The following is an 18,337-nucleotide window of genomic DNA, read 5'->3' as shown; positions in this document are numbered from 1 at the left end:
TGTAAGTTCATTTAATAATCAGAAGAAAAATGTTATTAAAATATGTAGACACAGAAAACAAGTGTGTACATTTGTCCAGAGCCGACTACGGTGCCAAAGGCTCCAGGAGTCTGAACACTAAGGGGAAAGCAAAGAAGAACCAGTGAGCAGGAACCACAGTGAGCAGCCTCAGGGACAAAGCAGCTTGTTGGAAGAGATGGAGCAGAATGAGCGACGGGGAAGAGATGCTGGGAGGCCAGTGATGCTGCTGGGCGTGAGGGGTTTTGGGGCACAGATGCTGGCAAGGAAGGGGCTGCACGTACCCAGGCCAAGGAGTACGACACGCAGCAATGAGAGAGCTAAGAGGCAAGGCGGGGTGGATAGAACAAGGGGCGGCGGGTGCAGATACCAAGGAATATTATACAGCAGGTAGAAGGAATCAGGGTGGTCAAAAATCAAAAACTTTCGTTTTCTATGCTGTTTGTTTTTCAAAAATATATTCTTATAGTATGTATATAATTGATATAGAAACATCTTTTTTTAAAAAGAATTCAAAGTAAGAAGGAAAACAAGCATGCAGACCTGGGATGTGGGGTGGGAGAGTCAATCAGAGGAGGGTCTGAACGACCCTATAACGGGCTCTGCTACTTGTGAGCCCCGTGACAGCGGAGTTCCTTCGCCTCTCCACATCTCAGAGTCCCCACCTGTTCACGGGGATCAGACACCTGCCTCTGCACAGCTACTGTCAGAACCAGAAACACAGTACACTCGGGCCCAGCGTGCTTAGGATAGTGCGTGGTAAACAGCAGCTGAGCGTTTACACAAGACAGACATGGTGAAGAACAGAATCTGGGCCACGGCAGAAAGTGCCTGAGCCTACGGGAGGGAGTAGCCTGAGCCTACGGGAGGGAGTAGCCTGAGCCTACGGGAGGGAGGAGCCTGAGCCTACGGGAGGGAGTAGCCTGAGCCTACGGGAGGGAGTAGCCTGAGCCTACGGGAGGGAGGAGCCCCACGACGACAGTGCTGCAGGGAGGCGGCGGGCGGCTGGGGTGAGCAGGGGTCACTTACTGCAGTTCTCCTCGTCGCTGCCGTCCGGACAGTCCTCAAACCCGTTGCACCGGAAGCGGCCGATGATGCAGTGGATGCCGCTGGCACAGGGGAAGAACGTCGGGCCGCATTTCGATTTAGCCTTGGCTGCAGGAGGAAAACAGGACAAAGAGCAAGACATCGGAGGTTAAGTTTTCCGACCACAGCATACCCATCCCGCTAACTCTGAGTGTGCACATGGGACCCATACATTTACCTGGAAGTCTCTGGGAGTCTCTCGCTACCACCCATATCCGATACCCAGCCAGACTGAGCCCAGGTGAACCACCCTCTGGGAAGGCAGTGGCTCCCGCTGCTTCCAAAGTCCAAGGAGGCCAAGGACTGGCTGCATCAGGGCTCCCTCCAGATGTGCCCCATGGGAATGGACGGGCGAGTGCACGGGTGACGGAGGGAGCGTGTCCTCAGGCGTAATGAGCCGTTCCAAACGCATTCCCTGATCTCCGAGTCATCGCCTACACCCACTCACTACACGAACAGAGCGGCCGGGCTCCCCGTGGATCGTCTCTATTAACCCAGCCAGCAGCCACCCAGCGGGACGGCGTGCAGACAAAGTGAACCCAACAGGCCTGAGACTGCTATCCTTGGAAAGGCTTGCTGGCAAGGTTGGCCCTGGCTTGGTTGGCACCCGGGAACCTGGATGTCAGTAGGGTTCGCCCCATTCTCTCATAAGAATGGCTCACTGGGCCCAGACTATTTATGCGAACAGTGCAGTTTATGCAAACACCTGCTTTTCTTGTTTCATTTTTTTTCCCCGAGAGTTTGGGAGAGGGTGTCCGTGTGACCAGCTCCCAGGAGAAACCCTGGGCACTGAGCCTCTAGCGAGCTTCCCCAGTAGGGAATGTGACATGGGGGATCAAGTGCATCCTGCACGACACCCCTGGGGGGGCCACCCGGAAGCCTGGACGTGTTTCTTCTGGACCTCACTCCATTCACCTCTTCCCTTTGCCGGTTTTGCTTTGGACACTTTTGCTGTAATAAATCACAGGCTGAGTTCTGTGAATCCTCCCAGCAAATCACCAAACCTTGGGACAGTCTGGGGGACCCCTGACAAAGATAGATAGAGTTCTTATCCCCATCTACCAGGCGTGCTTTGAAGATGCAGTGACTTTCCCAAAGTCACACGGCTAGAACGTGCGGCGCTGGCCTGAGGCTCCGGGCACTGACTCTCAGCCCACGCTCTCAACCCACTCTATCGTGTTGCCTCTCTGCCAAAGGCTGTCCCTTCTCGAAACAGAGCCAGACTCCTGCTCAAAGAAATTCTCCCTCCACTTCTGCTGCACAAACAGCCCGGAAAGAATCGCTGCAGCTCGGGTTGTCTGAGCGTCCTGCTAGCCACACTGCCGTGGTGTAGTGCACTTTCCCGTCGGCGGTGCCGGCTGCTCCGGCTGGCGATGAGCAAGGTGCACGATCAGGTCTGCTGCTGCATCCTGGGTAGCAGATCCCACCTAGCATCCCTCCTGTCTCCCGTCTCAGAGGCAGGACGCATGGTCCTCAAGAAGGAAGGGCCACTGTTTGGAGCAGACAGGCAATGCCTGACCTTCACGCTCTTGCCATCAGCAACATGCCGCTGCCATCAGCAGGTGATTCACAATCAAGAGGGTTTGGAGGCCTGGGACATGCCTAGGTTTTAAAAGGCCACATGGCTTAGTTTGAACCTGGAAGTTGTGCAACGGTGCAGGTGTGCCCTTCACAGAGCACAGCCTTGGGAGAGAGTTTGAATGGGGGCTCGATTTTTAATGACCTTGGGGAGTTTCTAAATATCACTGAGCCTCCGTTTCCTCACCAGTAAACTGGAGCTAACATCGCCTCACGGGGCTGGTGAAGGATTCAGAGTGATAATCTATATAAGATGCTTAGCACAGAGCATGGCATACAATAGATGCTCAACTGCTGATAACGCTCAGGCTATTCGTCACCAGCAGCAGTGCGGCATACAGAATTCCAAGGCTGAGCCTGGGCTGCTGGGTTAGTTTTTTTCTGATTACTAAAGTTAAAAAAGCTCATTATGAAAGCTCGCTGTGAACTGATATGAATGACCTCCAGGACACATTATTAAGTGGAAAAAGCAAAGTGCGAGAGAGTATCTACAGGACTTTAACCCTCCACATAGCGAGAGAAAGGGGTGTAAGAAAATATACATGTATTGTCTCATCTGTGAAAAAGAAACACAGGGCCGGGTGGTGTTGTTCAGTAGACTGAGCGTCATCCCACGGACTGAGAGGTCCTGGTTTGATTCCTGGCCAGGGCACATGCCCAGGTTGCGGGCTGGATCCCCAGGGGGGTGTGCAGGAGGCAGCCTATCGATGTTTCTGTCTCGCATCGATGTTTCTGTCTCACAACAATGTTTCTGTCTCGCATTGATGTTTTTGTCTCTCTCTCCCTTCCTCTCTCTCTAAAAAAAAATCAGTGAAAACATATTAAAAAAAATTTTTTTAAAAGAAAGAAAAAGAAATACAGGAAGGAAAAACAGACACTGAAAGCACTGGTCACCTAGGGGCGGGGGAAGGGCTGGAAAGGATGGTACTGGGACTGGAGTGAGGCGGCAGGAGGAGGAGGCGGCACATTTCTCTGAGTCTATCTGTACAACTCCGACTCTTGGAACCATGATAGTATTTCTTCTCCAAAAAGTAAGCAATGAAAATCAACCGTGCGTGTGTGTGTGCGCACAATATAAACAGCAACAAATGAACACAACTGTATCACAGATGAATCACACCATCACACTGAAGGAAGACAAGAACTAGCCATGTAACTACGAAACCATTATGGGGACAGGACTCCCAAAGGCTGGAGAGAAAGAGCTGGACACAAACACAGTGTTCTGCTTGCATGTTTGTCACAGGGTAGGGTCAGCGACTCAGAAAGGAGCGTGTGTATGGGTGGAACAAGGGAGTGAATCACTGCAGACAGCAACAGCGAGGGTTTCCACCATCAGAGGGAGAGGCTACAAACAAAGAGAGTGGGTGGTAAGGCAGAAACGAACGCGGAGGCTTTGGACTGTGTTTGAAGGCATCCATATGAACTCAAGGTTTGCATAGATAGATAGATAGACAGACAGACAGAGACAGGAAGGAAGGGAAGGAGGAAGATTGATTTGTGTGTATTCAGGGCTTAGTGTACTTACACATATTTCCTAGCTGAGAGAGGCTGAAAACAATCAATGTACCCCAACGCAATGAGCACACCCAGCGCCCAGATTGTGGCTTCTAAATACCACCTCCAGTCAAGAGACGCAGGGCTCCTTGGAGAAGTGGCTGACTCCAGGGGAAATACAAGATGAACATACATGGAGTGTCTTATTTGCCAGGAAGTAGAGCAGTGCTCATGATGGAGGCCACAGGACAGAGGAGCCCACCCGAAGGAGCCCCCAGTGACCGAAGCTAGAACAATTTGACCAGCAAATAAACAATAATAGTATGGGCTTGTGACCTAGAGGACAAAATAAATGTCTGAGTACATACCATAAGCTGTTGAATAAGTAAATAAAGGAAAAGGGAAAGTTCGTCCTTACAGACTTCCAATTAATAAATGTGGAAGGGATGTGGGAATAGCAATCACCCTGAAGCAAACACCACGGTAATAACTGTTACAGGAGGATCCCGTGATGGATGCTCAAATTAGAGGACCAGCCGGCCTTGCCCTGGTCCCCCTCCAGGAACCAGGGAAGAAAGGCTGTCTGTAGACTTTCTGACATCTTAACTGAGAGTGTTTCCTTGTAAACTTCACTACATCATTCCTCCATTCAGGACATCACTGCCCTCCCTTTACCTTAAAAAAGCCTAAAGCCCCCATCACAGCATCAGGCAGCTCCAGGAAGCCTCTCCAATGCCGTGCCTACCCAGTCTCCGAACTCTGGCTGCACTGGCCTCCTGGCTCCTCCTCAAGCGCATTAGGCATAGTTCCACCTCAGGACCTTTGCACCTGCCGTTCCCTCTGCCTGGACTGCCTTTCCCCTGGGGATCGGCATGGCTCACTCCTCCACTTCTTTAGGTCTCTTTATCCACTGTACTGTCTGTAGTAGAAACCCCGCCTCCCACCCACGGTCACACCAGCCCCCGCCTGCTTTTCTTTCTTTTTCTTCACAGCAAAATGTCGCCGGCTTTGTGTTGGGTTGTTTGGCGATGAACATACACTCGCTTGAATACTTTCATTCCCCACTTTCGAAAGCTGCACTACACACTGCTTGGCTGTCTAATAAATACCTGCCGAACAGACGAGTGAACCTATAAAGGGGGAGGGTGGGACTGGGTAATAACAGTACTTACTGAATGGGCTAAGCACTGCACTCGATGTTTTATAGACATTATCTTGTTGACTGCTCACAAAACCCATTTTACAGATAAGAAAACTGAGGTCCAGAAGTGAAGTCACTCGACATCGTTACTAAACAAAGAAGCTCAAACCTTGCTCTTGCCGCCTCTGCTCTACGGCTTTCTTGCCTATTTCTAAGGCCCAGCCCAGCTCCAAGATAAAGAGAGAAAAAAGAGTGTGGATATGAATAATTAGAAATGAATTAGGTACCATTCAGTTAACTCTTTGGCCCCGCCCGGCACCCTCTCCAGCCATCCGTCAGGAGACGCCCTGCCTTGCCAGGGTGCTCAGATACTGCCTGTCAGAGGGAGCCCGTCCAGTGATCATTCACAGCTGCACCGTCAGACACCGACTACAGTGACCTCGGTGGCGGATCACGGGCAACCAGTCAAGCGCCTGGCAGAGGCTCAGGGAGAAGCCAGTCGCTGACAGCGGCTGCTGGCCGTCCCTGCCTGCATGACCCGCTGTGGGGCTCAGGGCAGTCTTGGACAGAAGTCTGGCCCCATTTCCAGGACGGGGAGAGTTCAGCAGGAACCTCGGCAGCCCTGGCAGAAGGTGGATGAAGGGCTCTGTGACCAAAAGCACACTGACAACGGCAGAGAGGCGACTCCGTTCCACTGAAGACGTATTTAAGTTCATCACTTTGCGAGGGGTGCTCCTCCATGAACTTTTCAAAGCAGCAACTGTCGCCAGCAGGACAGGGAGCAGGGCTCTCCTGGGGGCTGGTTCATTTCCTGATCTGTGTCCTCTCCTCCTTACAGCCTGGGTGTTACAGTTCTGAATTTCACAGATCAGTGAAACTTAAAAAAACAAAACAAAAAACTGTTTTTGAACTAGACAGGAGTAAACAAAGCACTAACACGGCTGCCGACCTTTTACTTTACCAGCGAGGACATAAACAAACAATGTGCAAAAACCTCTATTCGCGATCACCCTCAACAAAAGCTGCTTCAGCACCCACAGTGCACGAAGGGCATGGCCCTGGGACCAGTGTGTGGGGGTCATGCCAGGACTAGAGGGGCCAGGACACATCCCAGCACGGCCAGGTTGTGGTGCCCTCAGAACATGCTGCCGTCTGGAACACAGCAGGCAATCCACAGAGATCCATCCAGAAACGAAGTCTCACATTTCACAGAAGAGAATAACGGAGACCCAAGGAGGCCACTGGGGACTTCCCCAACGTCACACGGCTGTTCAGGGCCAGGCTGCTCCAGAATCCAGTTCTCATGCCCTAGGTCTTCCTGTGCTAAGGCAGGATGCTGTGGGGCCACCCCTGCCAAGGCCCCCGTCAAGGATCAGATTCAAGTGGGCCCCCAGGAAAAGCACTGAAAGGCCCCCTTCCACGTGGCCAGGACTTGGCAAGCCTTGGACAGAGAGGCTCGTCACCAGGCATCAGGCCTGTGGCTCCCGGTCTGCCCAGGACGGGCTCAGGGCTGCCGCCGGTCCTGTGCGCAGCTGCTGCCCAGACCCTGCCCACGGAGTAATCACACAGAAATGCTGGGCGGCGGCTGCAATCCCAGAGCCTCTCTGTTCAGCCAGAGCAGCCCTGAACTCGGCTCATCAGACCTGCAGGCTCTCTCCAGCTGTGACAACAGGTCCGGCCACAGACCCATATTCAGGGCCTCTCTTCTGGAACTCTGCGGTCGGCCAAATGAGTGACAGCTGCCACCCCACTCCTGCACCAGGACACTGCCAGTGTGCCTGAGACAGCCCAAGGAGCCAGACGCAGGAGCCCCACCCCCTCTGCCAAGAGGCTGCCAGTGTGTGCCCGAGGCAGCCCAAGGAGCCCCACCCCCTGTGCCAAGAGGCTGCCAGTGTGTGCCCGAGACGGCCCAAGGAGCCACACGCAGGAGCCCCACCCCCTGTGCCAAGAGGCTGCCAGTGTGTGCCCGAGGCAGCCCAAGGAGCCACACGCAGGAGCCCCACCCCCTGTGCCAAGAGGCTGCCAGTGTGTGCCCGAGGCAGCCCAAGGAGCCACACGCAGGAGCCCCACCCCCTGTGCCAAGAGGCTGCCAGTGTGTGCCGAGGCAGCCCAAGGAGCCACACGCAGGAGCCCCCACCCCCTGTGCCAAGAGGCTGCCAGTGTGTGCCCGAGGCAGCCCAAGGAGCCACACGCAGGAGCCCCCAACCCCTGCGCCAAGAGGCTGCCAGTGTGTGCCGAGGCAGCCCAAGGAGCCACACGCAGGAGCCCCACCCCCTCTGCCAAGAGGCTGCCAGTGTGTGCCCGAGACAGCCCAAGGAACCACACGCAGGAGCCCCCACCCCCTGTGCCAAGAGGCTGCCAGTGTGTGCCCGAGACAGCCCAAGGAGCCACACGCAGGAGCCTGAAGATCTGTGCATAATTACCATCCTTGCTTTCTCAACTCAAGACATTGTTCTCTGAAAATTTCCAATGACAGAGAAACACAGAGCCACAAATGTACAAATTACCCCAAACTGCCGCCACCCGGGGAATCCGCTGTGGCCTTTTGGCTAACATGCTCCGGAAGCACCGCCTCGCGCAGGGCAGTGTGCGGAGGGGCAGCCCTAGGCCCTCGTTAAGAGGCAGTGAGTCTGGGGTGGAGCCGGATCCTGCATTCCTGACACGCCCAGGCGACGGGGATGCTGCTGGTTCCACGCCCTCCACTCTCCAAGGACCTCTGTCCTATTCACTGCTCTACCTCCCGTACCCAGCACAGTGCCTGGCACACAAGCTACTCAGTAACTGACCGAATTAAAAACCAGACATCAGAGTATACCTGACGGAGTGCACCTGTGAAATATGTATTCTGAAACCTGCTTTTGTCACTTAACATATTGTGACCTGTTTTCCTGTTAGCACCTACAGGTCCGCACCATCACTGCTGATGGCTGAGAACAGTTTTACTGCATCTGTCTACCCACACGTCCCATGGCTGGTTGTATATCTGGAGTGTTTTCAATAAACAATGCGCATCCAGACATGCATATTATTTTCCCCACTTGTACATCTCTTTATGGTATAACCGCCAGGTCCAAGGATATACATATTTCACGTGTTGGCACCCTGTTGGTTATGGATTATGCCTCCTCCCTGAAGAATCGGCACTGTCTTCTGGACTCGGACAGCTACCGAAAAGGCCCCAGCCCAGGGTGTCCGAGAGGCTGGTCCTCCCGCCGGGCGATGATCTTCCTGGAGCTGGTTCTTGGCTGCTGCGGGTGCTCATCATTCCCCATCTATCCCTGTCTCCCTTCATTTTAACATCTGCGTATTTCATTACTTTGCAGAGTGGGGGCATTCCCATCCGGTCAAGAAAACCATGACTCTTCTTATCTCTTTAATGCACCGGGTGCGGGCATCAATCTTGCTGGGATTGATTTCCCTGGGTTACACTAATCACAGCCCACTGCAAAATGTCCCTCCTGCTAGGAGACACTCCTTGAGCTGACCTTCCCAGGCTGCACCGCCCCTCCGCCGAAGGGCTCTGACACAGGGCAGGCTCTCCCACCAAGGACGGTCCCATCTGCCAACAGCTCCCAGAATTTCCTGTCCCATGTGGTAGTGCTTCATGAAGACGGGGGTCGGTGATCCTCCTGCCGGGGCATCTCCAGGGATGTTTGTGAAAATGTGAATTCCTGGGCCTCTCCCAGGGGACTGCATTTTTATTAAGCAGCAGAGGATTCCAGTGAACACTAACATGTGAACACCCTACTCAGATTCTACCGCCTGACATCCAGAGAGCAAATGATCTCACCAGTCCTTGTCCTGACGCTGCCATTGCACAGAGCAGCAGCCACTCCAATATCTGGCCCAAGGCCCATGTGGGGCACCCTTTGATCATCGCCCCTCCAGTCACGTCTAACACACCCCAGACAGTGTTAATTCCATGAGAGAACCCACCCACAGGAAACCACAGGCCTTTTTATAATCTTCCCCATCTCCACAGGTTCTCTCTTCCTCTACATTCATGAAAAAGACATAATTACTCTGATTTACACAGAAAGCTGTAGGCTCATAGTCAAACAGTTGCTGTCCTAGCAAAAAGGCCCTTTTATTATTTTTTAAAATAATTTTTCTTTTTTGATTTTAGAGAGAGAGGGAGGGAGAGGGAGAGAGATAGAAACATCGACGAGAGAGAACATCGACTGGCCATCTCCTGCACGCCCCTCACTGGGGATCAGGCCCACAACCTGGGCATGTGCCCTGACCATGACCTCTTGGTGCATGGGTCAGTGCTCAACCACTGAGCCACACCAGTGGGGCAAAAAAAGGCCCTTTTAGAACTTTAAAACTCTTGACTAGTTCTGTCCACTTTTTTTTTTCAGAACAGAAATATACTCCTAGATACACAGAACATTTTGATGGCTGCCAGATGGGAGAGGGGCCGGGGGATGGGTGGAAAAGGGGAAGGGATTAAGAAGTACAGATTGGTAGTCGCAGAACAGTCATGGGGATGCAAAGTACAGCATGGGGTATATAGTCAGTAATACTGTAGTAACTATGTATGGTGCCAGACAGGTACTCGATTTATTGAGGCGATCACTTCATAAGTTACATAAATGTCCAATCACCGAGCTGTACACCCGATCTGTCCACTTTTTAAAGGATGAACACTTCACCTGTGCACAACACAAAATAGGTCAAGGGGGCCAAAAATGTTTGTAGTGGCCCCTCTTGGCCAATAACAAAATATTCCCGAGCATCCTCCTGTCTGTCAGGCACTAGGTCAGGAGTGCGGCAATTCAACAGCACCCCCCACCTGGAAGGGGAGGACTCAGGGTCCACGAGCCTCTGCATGCAGTGCCGCAAGTGCTCTGATGGGGGAGCTAGAGGACAACCCATCTCAAACTGGGGAGGAGGCGCAGGTCAGAGAGAGATTCTCCCAGGACAGCCAGCCTCAGTGGAGACCACACACCACACATACCAAGGTGGAGACCACTGTCAAGCTTAGACAGTCAGAGGCCTTGCTCATTTAATTATTCACTCAACTCACATTGATCCACAAACTCTGTGCCATACCTGGAAAGAACAAGGGTACACAGCAGACAGCTACGCTGCAGGTGGAGGTTCAGTGCTGGTGAGACCGCGGAGCGAAGGCTGTCCAAGAAGGGGGACAGCGTGGGCAAAGGCCGGAGGCCGGAACGACGCAGTAACAGAACTGAAAGGCGGCCGCTAGGAGTTTGTTTCTCCCATCAGTAAAAGTACCCAGCATCTTTGCTTTGACTAAACAAAATAAAAACCCTATTTCTCAGAAGAAATGTGCTATGAGCTAGTTGCAATTCAGCTCACGCTGAAGAGGTGAGAATTACTATACTAAAGTATAAATTGGAAAACTCACATGATCTGAATCAACATGCACACAGTCCCCAAAGGGACAGCCCACGTGCGGCCATCGCAAGCTAAAAACCTCACACAAAGCAATGGATCTGAAACTGCTAGTATATTCAGTCCCCTGGTTCATTTCGTAAAAAGTCAAACTGTGATTTCTTTGAAAAGTCAAAGATGACTTCATGGTTGGGAGCAAGAACGCAAAAAAGACCTTATAAACAACAACAGATTTTTTAAAAGTAATATACCCAGATTTTCTAAAAGGCTGAAAAAAAAGATCTTTTGTTTTGGTCCCAAATAAATGGCAAAAAGCCGTCAAGCCGAATCCACACCTAGAAGCCAAGCCTTCACAGATTCATTATGGCATGATCAAAAATGCCCTTTGCTTGTTCCCGCAGTTTGACTCCGCGTGACCGCTGCTGGGACTGCAAGTTTTATGTGAGCTCAGATACCACAGTGTCTTCCTTGGTCCTACAACGCCCATTGGCTCTCAGACACATGCTGGGGAGTGGAGAAAGCGAAAGACCACAAGCTAAGAGAACTATAAACATAGAAAAGAAGACATGTAGTTGAAACAGCTTTGCCAGAAGGTTCTTAGACAGAAAATTCTTTTTTTTTTAACCTCACCCGAGGACATTTTCCCATTTTGTTCAGATAGAGCGGGAGGGAGAGAGAAACATCGACGTGAAAGGGACACACTGAGTGGCTGCCTCCTGCACGACCCAACAAGGGCCGGGGACAAACCACAACCGAGGTACATGCCTGTAGCGGGAACCGAACCCGGGTCTCTCTGGACCGCAGGCCGATGCTCTACCCACGGAGCCAAACCGGCCAGGGCAGAAAATTCTTTCTAAACATTTCCTCTCTTAAAATTAGACTAGGACGCCTGTAGCCTTGGGGCTAACAGGCCAGAAGGGCTTAGGGTTCGCGAGCATCTGGGTTTCTATCTTGGTTCTGCCACATAACAGCTGTGACCTTGGACAAGTCACTTAACCTCGCTTGGCCTCAGTGTCCCCATCTGTCAAGGGGGCATAAAGTCGGGGAGACACGGCACAAAGGAGTGCCGTCTCAGTTGGGTATGAAAGGTTAGTAGGCGTACGTGCTGAAGCAGGACAGGGACGGGCAAACGAGCCCCTCGACCCAAAGCCCTGAGGCGTGAGGTCTGGGAGAAGCCGGGGCGTCTGCAAGGCAGGATGTGCGGCAGGAGGCGAGGCAGGCGTGAGTTCGGACTTGTATCCTGGGAGCCAGCAGACATCTTTATAAAGGAAAGAAACATGTCAGGTTTTTTTTTTATGAAGAAAATTTTTATGGACTGACAATGATATTATGAGGCTCTGTAAGTCAAAGAAATATCCTCCGTACTCCCAAGAAGCCCGGAGGGAACGGAAGGGAGCCAAGTCTGGAACTCTCCGGGCTTTCGGGGGGAAAGTCACTATAAACTGTGGGGGACTTCAGAGAGCCTGTCATTGCCCTTCAAACTGATTTTATTATTAACAATGACAGGACAAGAGCAAAATAAGTTAGCAAGTTTGGGATCAGAAGATTATCTTATGACCTAGAGGTATTTTTAGGTTCCTTACTTAGGCTATTCATAACTTACACGTATATGTGTACGACGGCGTGTTTCTGCGTGTATCGGAATAAAAATTCCGGAAAATCTGTGAGCAGGAAGCCCAGACATTCCCAACTGATTCTTCTGCAGACACATCTTGAGATAAAAAAAAAAAAAAAAAAGCTCTAAAAAGATAATAAATCAACGTGGGTCAGATAACTTAGCCTCGGGAGGCTTTTCATTGCTTGGAGGGAACTCTTCCTGACAGCGGATCAGAGCCCTGGGATTAAGGACAGATGTGGGAACAGACACAGAAAGCAGAACGGCTTCTACCTTCAAAGGAGCACTTCAACAAGGCATCATCCAGCTCCGCGAAAAGGGGTGTCTAAGGCACAACTCCCAGGAAATGAGAGAGAAGGGGGGGAAGGGAAAAAACGGAAGGGGGCAGGGATGTGAGACTCAAAGGCAGTTTTCGGGTCTACACAGAAACGAACGAAGAAGATTTCACTCTAGGTCGCTTTCCATCCTGGTGGACAAGGAGACTCCCACCTTTGCCCAAAGGAGGATTTACTTTTCAGAGCATCCACCCCATCCCGCCCTCTGGGCCCGACAAACTCTGAGGTTTTTCTTCTTAAAACACCCTCCTTTGGGGCTCCCTTTCTAGAAAGGTCTCTGACCGTCTCTCGTACCTGCACCGCCCCAGACAATCCACATACACAGAAGAACCCGCAGCTCAGAGTCTTTGTTCCTACTACGCCTGCCAAGAGCACCCGACGCAGGTCTGCAGTGGAGGATGGGAAGACGGCCGGTGGTGGTGCCCACAGGGCAATGGGACTGACACCAAGAGCCACAGTGCTTGGCTGGGGAGTGTCCCCAGCACGGAGGGAGGCGGCGGCCGGCGGCCGGCTGCTCGGACAGGCTGAGCAAGACAACGTTCTCTGTCTGTCAGGAGGAACTGAAAAAACTGTCTCAGGAAAACGGTACTTAAAACTGCCACCCATCTTGCTGCAGGAAGGGTTTTCACGGAGGCATCCAGTTCCTATGGGGCCTTCAACACCAGCCACAGGCACCGCACGGTCCACGGACCATCTCTCGGTCTGCGGCTGTGGGCTCATTTTAAAGACAAGACATCCATCCTCAGCTTCTAACTTCTCTCACAAGAGCAGTGGCGCTCAGTCCTGACTGCACATTAGAATAACTCCGGAGGCTTTAAAAACATAAAAATTATTCAAAATCAAGCCCTGGCTGGTTTGGCTCAGCAGTTAGAGCGTCGGCCTGCGGTCCAGAGAGACCCAGGTTCAGTTCGCGCTAAGGGCACGTGTCTTGGCTGCGGTTTGTCCCCAGCCCTGGTTGGGGTTGTGCGGAAGGCAGCCACTCAATGTGTCCCTTTCATGTCAATGTTTCTCTCTCTCTCCTCCCCCTCTTTCTCCCTCCAACTCTATCTGAACAAAAATGGAAAAATGTCCTCGGGTGAGGATTAAAAAAGAAAATCTGTTTGCCCTGGCTAGTTTGGCTCAGCGGTTAGGGCGTCAGCCCGCGGACTGGAGAGTCCTGGGTTCGGTTCCCACTAAGGGCACGCACCTCAGTTGCAGTTTGTCCCCGGCCCCAGTTGGGGTCGTGTGGGTGGCAACCAGTCGATGTGTCTCTCTCACGTTGATGTTTCTCTCTCTCTTCCACCCCCTCTCCCTCCCACTCTATCTGAAGATAAATGCAAAAAAAATCCTCAGGTGAGGATAAAAAAAAAATTATCCAAAATCAAGAGAGTTGCAGTGATTAGGCGAGACAGAATCAGAAAAAAACAGAATTTAAGACAACAAAAAAAGTCCCTAAAGACAAAGAAATGGTCAGACCATGAGGAAGACATAATCCTACGCACTTAAAAACAGAACCAAAAAATACCTGGCACGCAAAGTGACAGAGGAACAGACCAGGAAGAGCAGGAGACGTCAATACCCCACCATCCACACCGGACAGAAGAACCAGGATCGACGCGGAAGCAGGAGACACGGAGAACACACTGAACCCACCAGCCCATCGGACTCCCACAGAGCTCCCCACGCAGCAGCCGCCGGACACACATTCTTCTCGGGTGCATGTGAACCGTTATCTGGGGTGTTCCGAATGTTAGGCCGTAAAACAGGCCTCATCAATGCAAAAGGAATGAAATTATACCATATATGTTCTCCAATCACAATGGAATGAAATCAGGCTTCTTGGGGGCTGATGAAAGTGTTCTAAAATTAGACGGAGTCAGGGAGCTGCACGACCCCCTGAATATAACTAAGGGGAGAGTCAAAACTTTCTAAGGACCCCTCAAATCTAGGAGAGGTGGTGACGTCAGAAACAAAAGAGCTGTGCTTTCCCAAGAAGGAACTAAACTGGCCAAAGTCCTCCCCAGCTCTTCTGGTTTGCTCCCCAGGCGACCTTGGCAATATTGGGGGGGGTGGGGAGTGAGTACTACTGACGTCTAGTGGGTGGACCAGGGACGCTGCTAAACATCCTACAATGTGCAGGGCAGCCTTCCCCCACCAAATCAGAATCATCTGCCCCCCAAATGGCAATGATTTTGGAGTTAATGATAACTAGAAAGCCCTGACCGGTTTTGCTCAGTGGTTAGAGCGTTGGCTCATGGACCAATGAGTCGTGGGTTCGATTCTGGTCAAGGGCACATACCTCGGTTGTGGTTCGTCCCCAGCCCCTGTCAGGTCGTGTGGGAGGCAACCAGTCGATGTGGCTCTATCACATCAATGTTTCTGTCTCTCTCTCTCCCTCCCTTCCACTCTAATGACAAATGGAAAAATATCCTTGGGTGAGGAATAAAAGAACAAACAAACAAACAAAAAGAAGACCAGAAAGAGCCTGGACCAGAAAGAAGGGAGACGGGGGAACCAGAGCAGCAGCCAGGGACCAGGTGCGCGATGAGCGGGAGAGAGCAGCAGCCAGGGACCAGGTGCGCGATGAGCGGGAGAGAGCAGCAGCCAGGGACCAGGTGCGGGATGAGCGGGAGAGAGCAGCAGCCAGGGACCAGGTGTGCGATGAGCGGGAGAGAGCAGCAGCCAGGGACCAGGTGTGTGATGACCTGGAGAGAGCAGCATCCAGGGACCAGGTGCGTGATGAGCGGGAGAGAGCAGCAGCCAGGGACCAGGTGCGTGATGAGCGGGAGAGAGCAGCATCCAGGGACCAGGTGCGGGATGAGCGGGAGAGAGCAGCAGCCAGGGACCAGGTGTGTGATGACCTGGAGAGAGCAGCATCCAGGGACCAGGTGCGCGATGAGCGGGAGAGAGCAGCAGCCAGGGACCAGGTGTGCGATGAGCGGGAGAGAGCAGCATCCAGGGACCAGGTGCGGGATGAGCGGGAGAGAGCAGCAGCCAGGGACCAGGTGCGGGATGAGCGGGAGAGAGCAGCAGCCAGGGACCAGGTGCGGGATGAGCGGGAGAGAGCAGCAGCCAGGGACCAGGTGCGTGATGAGCGGGAGAGAGCAGCAGCCAGGGACCAGGTGCGGGATGAGCGGGAGAGAGCAGCAGCCAGGGACCAGGTGCGTGATGAGCGGGAGAGAGCAGCAGCCAGGGACCAGGTGCGGGATGAGCGGGAGAGAGCAGCAGCCAGGGACCAGGTGCGGGATGAGCGGGAGAGAGCAGCAGCCAGGGACCAGGTGCGTGATGAGCGGGAGAGAGCAGCAGCCAGGGACCAGGTGCGGGATGAGCGGGAGAGAGCAGCGGCCAGGGACCAGGTGCGCGATGAGCGGGAGAGAGCAGCGGCCAGGGACCAGGTGTGCGATGAGCGGGAGAGAGCAGCGGCCAGGGACCAGGTGCGGGATGAGCGGGAGAGAGCAGCAGCCAGGGACCAGGTGCGTGATGAGCGGGAGAGAGCAGCAGCCAGGGACCAGGTGCGGGATGAGCGGGAGAGAGCAGCAGCCAGGGACCAGGTGCGGGATGAGCGGGAGAGAGCAGCAGCCAGGTCAGGGAGGGCTTCCTCGGCCTGAGTTTGATCCCAAGCGTAATGCGAAGCTTTACGGGGAGGTTATTTCATTTGATTTATCATTTTTATTTGATTTATCCTAGTGGAGAATGGACTGAGGGTGCAGAGGAATAGGCAGAAAGACCCGTCCAGGGGTGATAAAAGTGCCTTCAGCTAGTGTGAGAGTGGGGACGATGGAGAGCTGGGAAGGGACTCAGGGCCCCGTCGACCAGGTACCAGACCTCTGCACTGCTGGTACTGGGCTGGAGATTCTTCGGTGTGGGGGCCATGCTGGGCACTGTAGGTTTCTCAAAACCCCCGGCCACTACCTCCTGGAAGCCAGGAGCACCCCAAGTTGTGACAACCAAAACCGTCAGAATCACCCCTGGCGGGGAATCCATGGCTTTAGCGGTAGCGGGACTGGCAGGCTAATGGACGAGACTGGGGAGAGCGGGCAGCTAATAGAAGACAGGCCTCGGGGATGAGTCCCAAGTTTTGTTCCAACGAGGTGAGATGATCTCAAACATCAGAGTGCTTGTCCTCCGCGCCGGTGGGCTGGTTCCGACACTCAGTCACTCAAATGTGTCCCGTCCTCACTGAGTGACAGCCCTCCCCAATGCCAGCCTTGCCCAGACCCACCAGACCCACAGAACCAGAATCTGTATTTCACCAAGATCCCTGTACTTCTGACGTCTGGGACTGGAGTGGAGGGATGGTCTTGAGGGTGAGAAGAGAGGCACCTGGGAACCCTCCTACCAGGCACATGTAGTGCAGAGTTGCCTTGAGATTCGCCTGCCACTGGCTTTTACCAACGACAGCAAACGACTGCTAAAAGGAACACCCGTATGGGTTCTCGTGCTTCAAGGCCCTGCTGCACCCTCCAGGGCCAAGGAGAAAATCAGGAATGACTGCAGACACTTAAAATGTGATCCTTCCTTGCAGGGCAGGGAGGTGCTGTGCAGGGCATTTAAGTCCACCTGAACCCGAGAACCTCTCTGCACAGATCGCATGGCACACACTTGTCTGCAGGGGGCAGCAGAGCAGAGAAGTCTGCCTTCCAAAGGTGGCTGGGCATTCGCATTCGAGCACCTTGGCCAATTCCTTGCGTTCATTCTCCAAGGCTCAAGTCCTCAACCGTCAAATAGGGATGCTAATAGGACTCACTTTGGGGGGTGGTTGTCCACGCAGAGCACCGGGCATAGTGCCGGGCACGTAGTTAAAAGTTCCACAGCCTGACTGGAGCCCCCACACTACCGGCTCATGCAGGGTCACCACCCTTTTACATAAGCCTAGACCCGCCTAAACCCACCTCTACGTGTGCATGCCCACGCACCGGAAAACCATCCTCCATTTTCACAGGGAAGAGGACGTCCTATTTTAAATGACAGACATGTGTAGCCTTTAAGGGGATCTAGAGATGATGGAGTCATTTTACAGACGAGCAAACGAAGACCCGACAGGCTGGAGTGCTTCCCCGAAGAGTACTGAGTAGGAAGGCTCCAGTGTTCTGGCCTCTCCTCCGCACACAGCCCCGGGCTGCATCGGCAAGGGCTGAGCAGGGGGCCAAATGTACCGGCTGCCACCCCCTGCCACAGCGAGGGCCCCCGCAAGCCGGCATTTAGTGGAGCACCTGCTGAAGCCTCCAGGTGCCCGTTCCTCAACGGGAAAGCCCTCACCGGCCCCTGACTCTGGTCTCCAAACCCAGCGAAGGCTACAATGGCTGAGCTGATGATAACGGGCCCACGCCACGGCTTAGAAAGGGAGAGAGACGGGGCTCTCCCCGAGGTCACACCCCTTGGGGCCCAAAGAGAAAGGAGAGAGCCTGGAGGAATATTCATCCTCAGAAGAAAGATTCATTAACAAGGAGGAATGGGGGTCTCTGGAGGCAGGAAGGGAGGTTATCAGGACAAGCTGTTAAAGGAAATCAGTTGCGGGAGATGTGTGTGTGCGTGTGCGTGTGCGTGTGCGTGTCAGAGGTGGGAGGCATCCTTCCCCTGCTTAGCAACCCCATCTGGCTCCCCATCTGGTGAGAGGAATGCCAGCTCTGGGGGCGCGGTGTGAGAGGGATACAAGATGTGCCCCCAAAAGTCCTTTTCAACAGCCACTGTCCTCTCGGTTCGTTCAACAAATGTGTCCTGAGCGTC

The 18,337-nt window shown here is 53.2% G+C and overlaps 1 protein-coding gene across 2 annotated transcripts in view; it reads right to left on the bottom strand.

Annotated features, from left to right (window-relative positions):
• The window catches only part of LDLRAD3 (low density lipoprotein receptor class A domain containing 3), a 228,190-nt gene that overhangs the window by 113,783 nt on the left and 96,070 nt on the right, over window positions 1-18,337 (bottom strand). For both annotated transcript variants that reach the window (XM_036260130.1, XM_036260131.1), the window contains exon 3: window positions 1,048-1,173. In XM_036260130.1, coding sequence (XP_036116023.1) covers window positions 1,048-1,173 — 126 coding nt within the window. The remainder of the gene's footprint in view (window positions 1-1,047; window positions 1,174-18,337) is intronic.

Source organism: Molossus molossus, unplaced genomic scaffold, assembly GCF_014108415.1.
Source record: "Molossus molossus isolate mMolMol1 unplaced genomic scaffold, mMolMol1.p scaffold_m16_p_13, whole genome shotgun sequence".
In the NCBI taxonomy this organism is placed as follows: Eukaryota; Metazoa; Chordata; class Mammalia; order Chiroptera; family Molossidae; genus Molossus; species Molossus molossus.
Note: the sequence above shows the minus strand (reverse complement) of the source record. Positions and strands in the feature narration are given on the sequence as shown.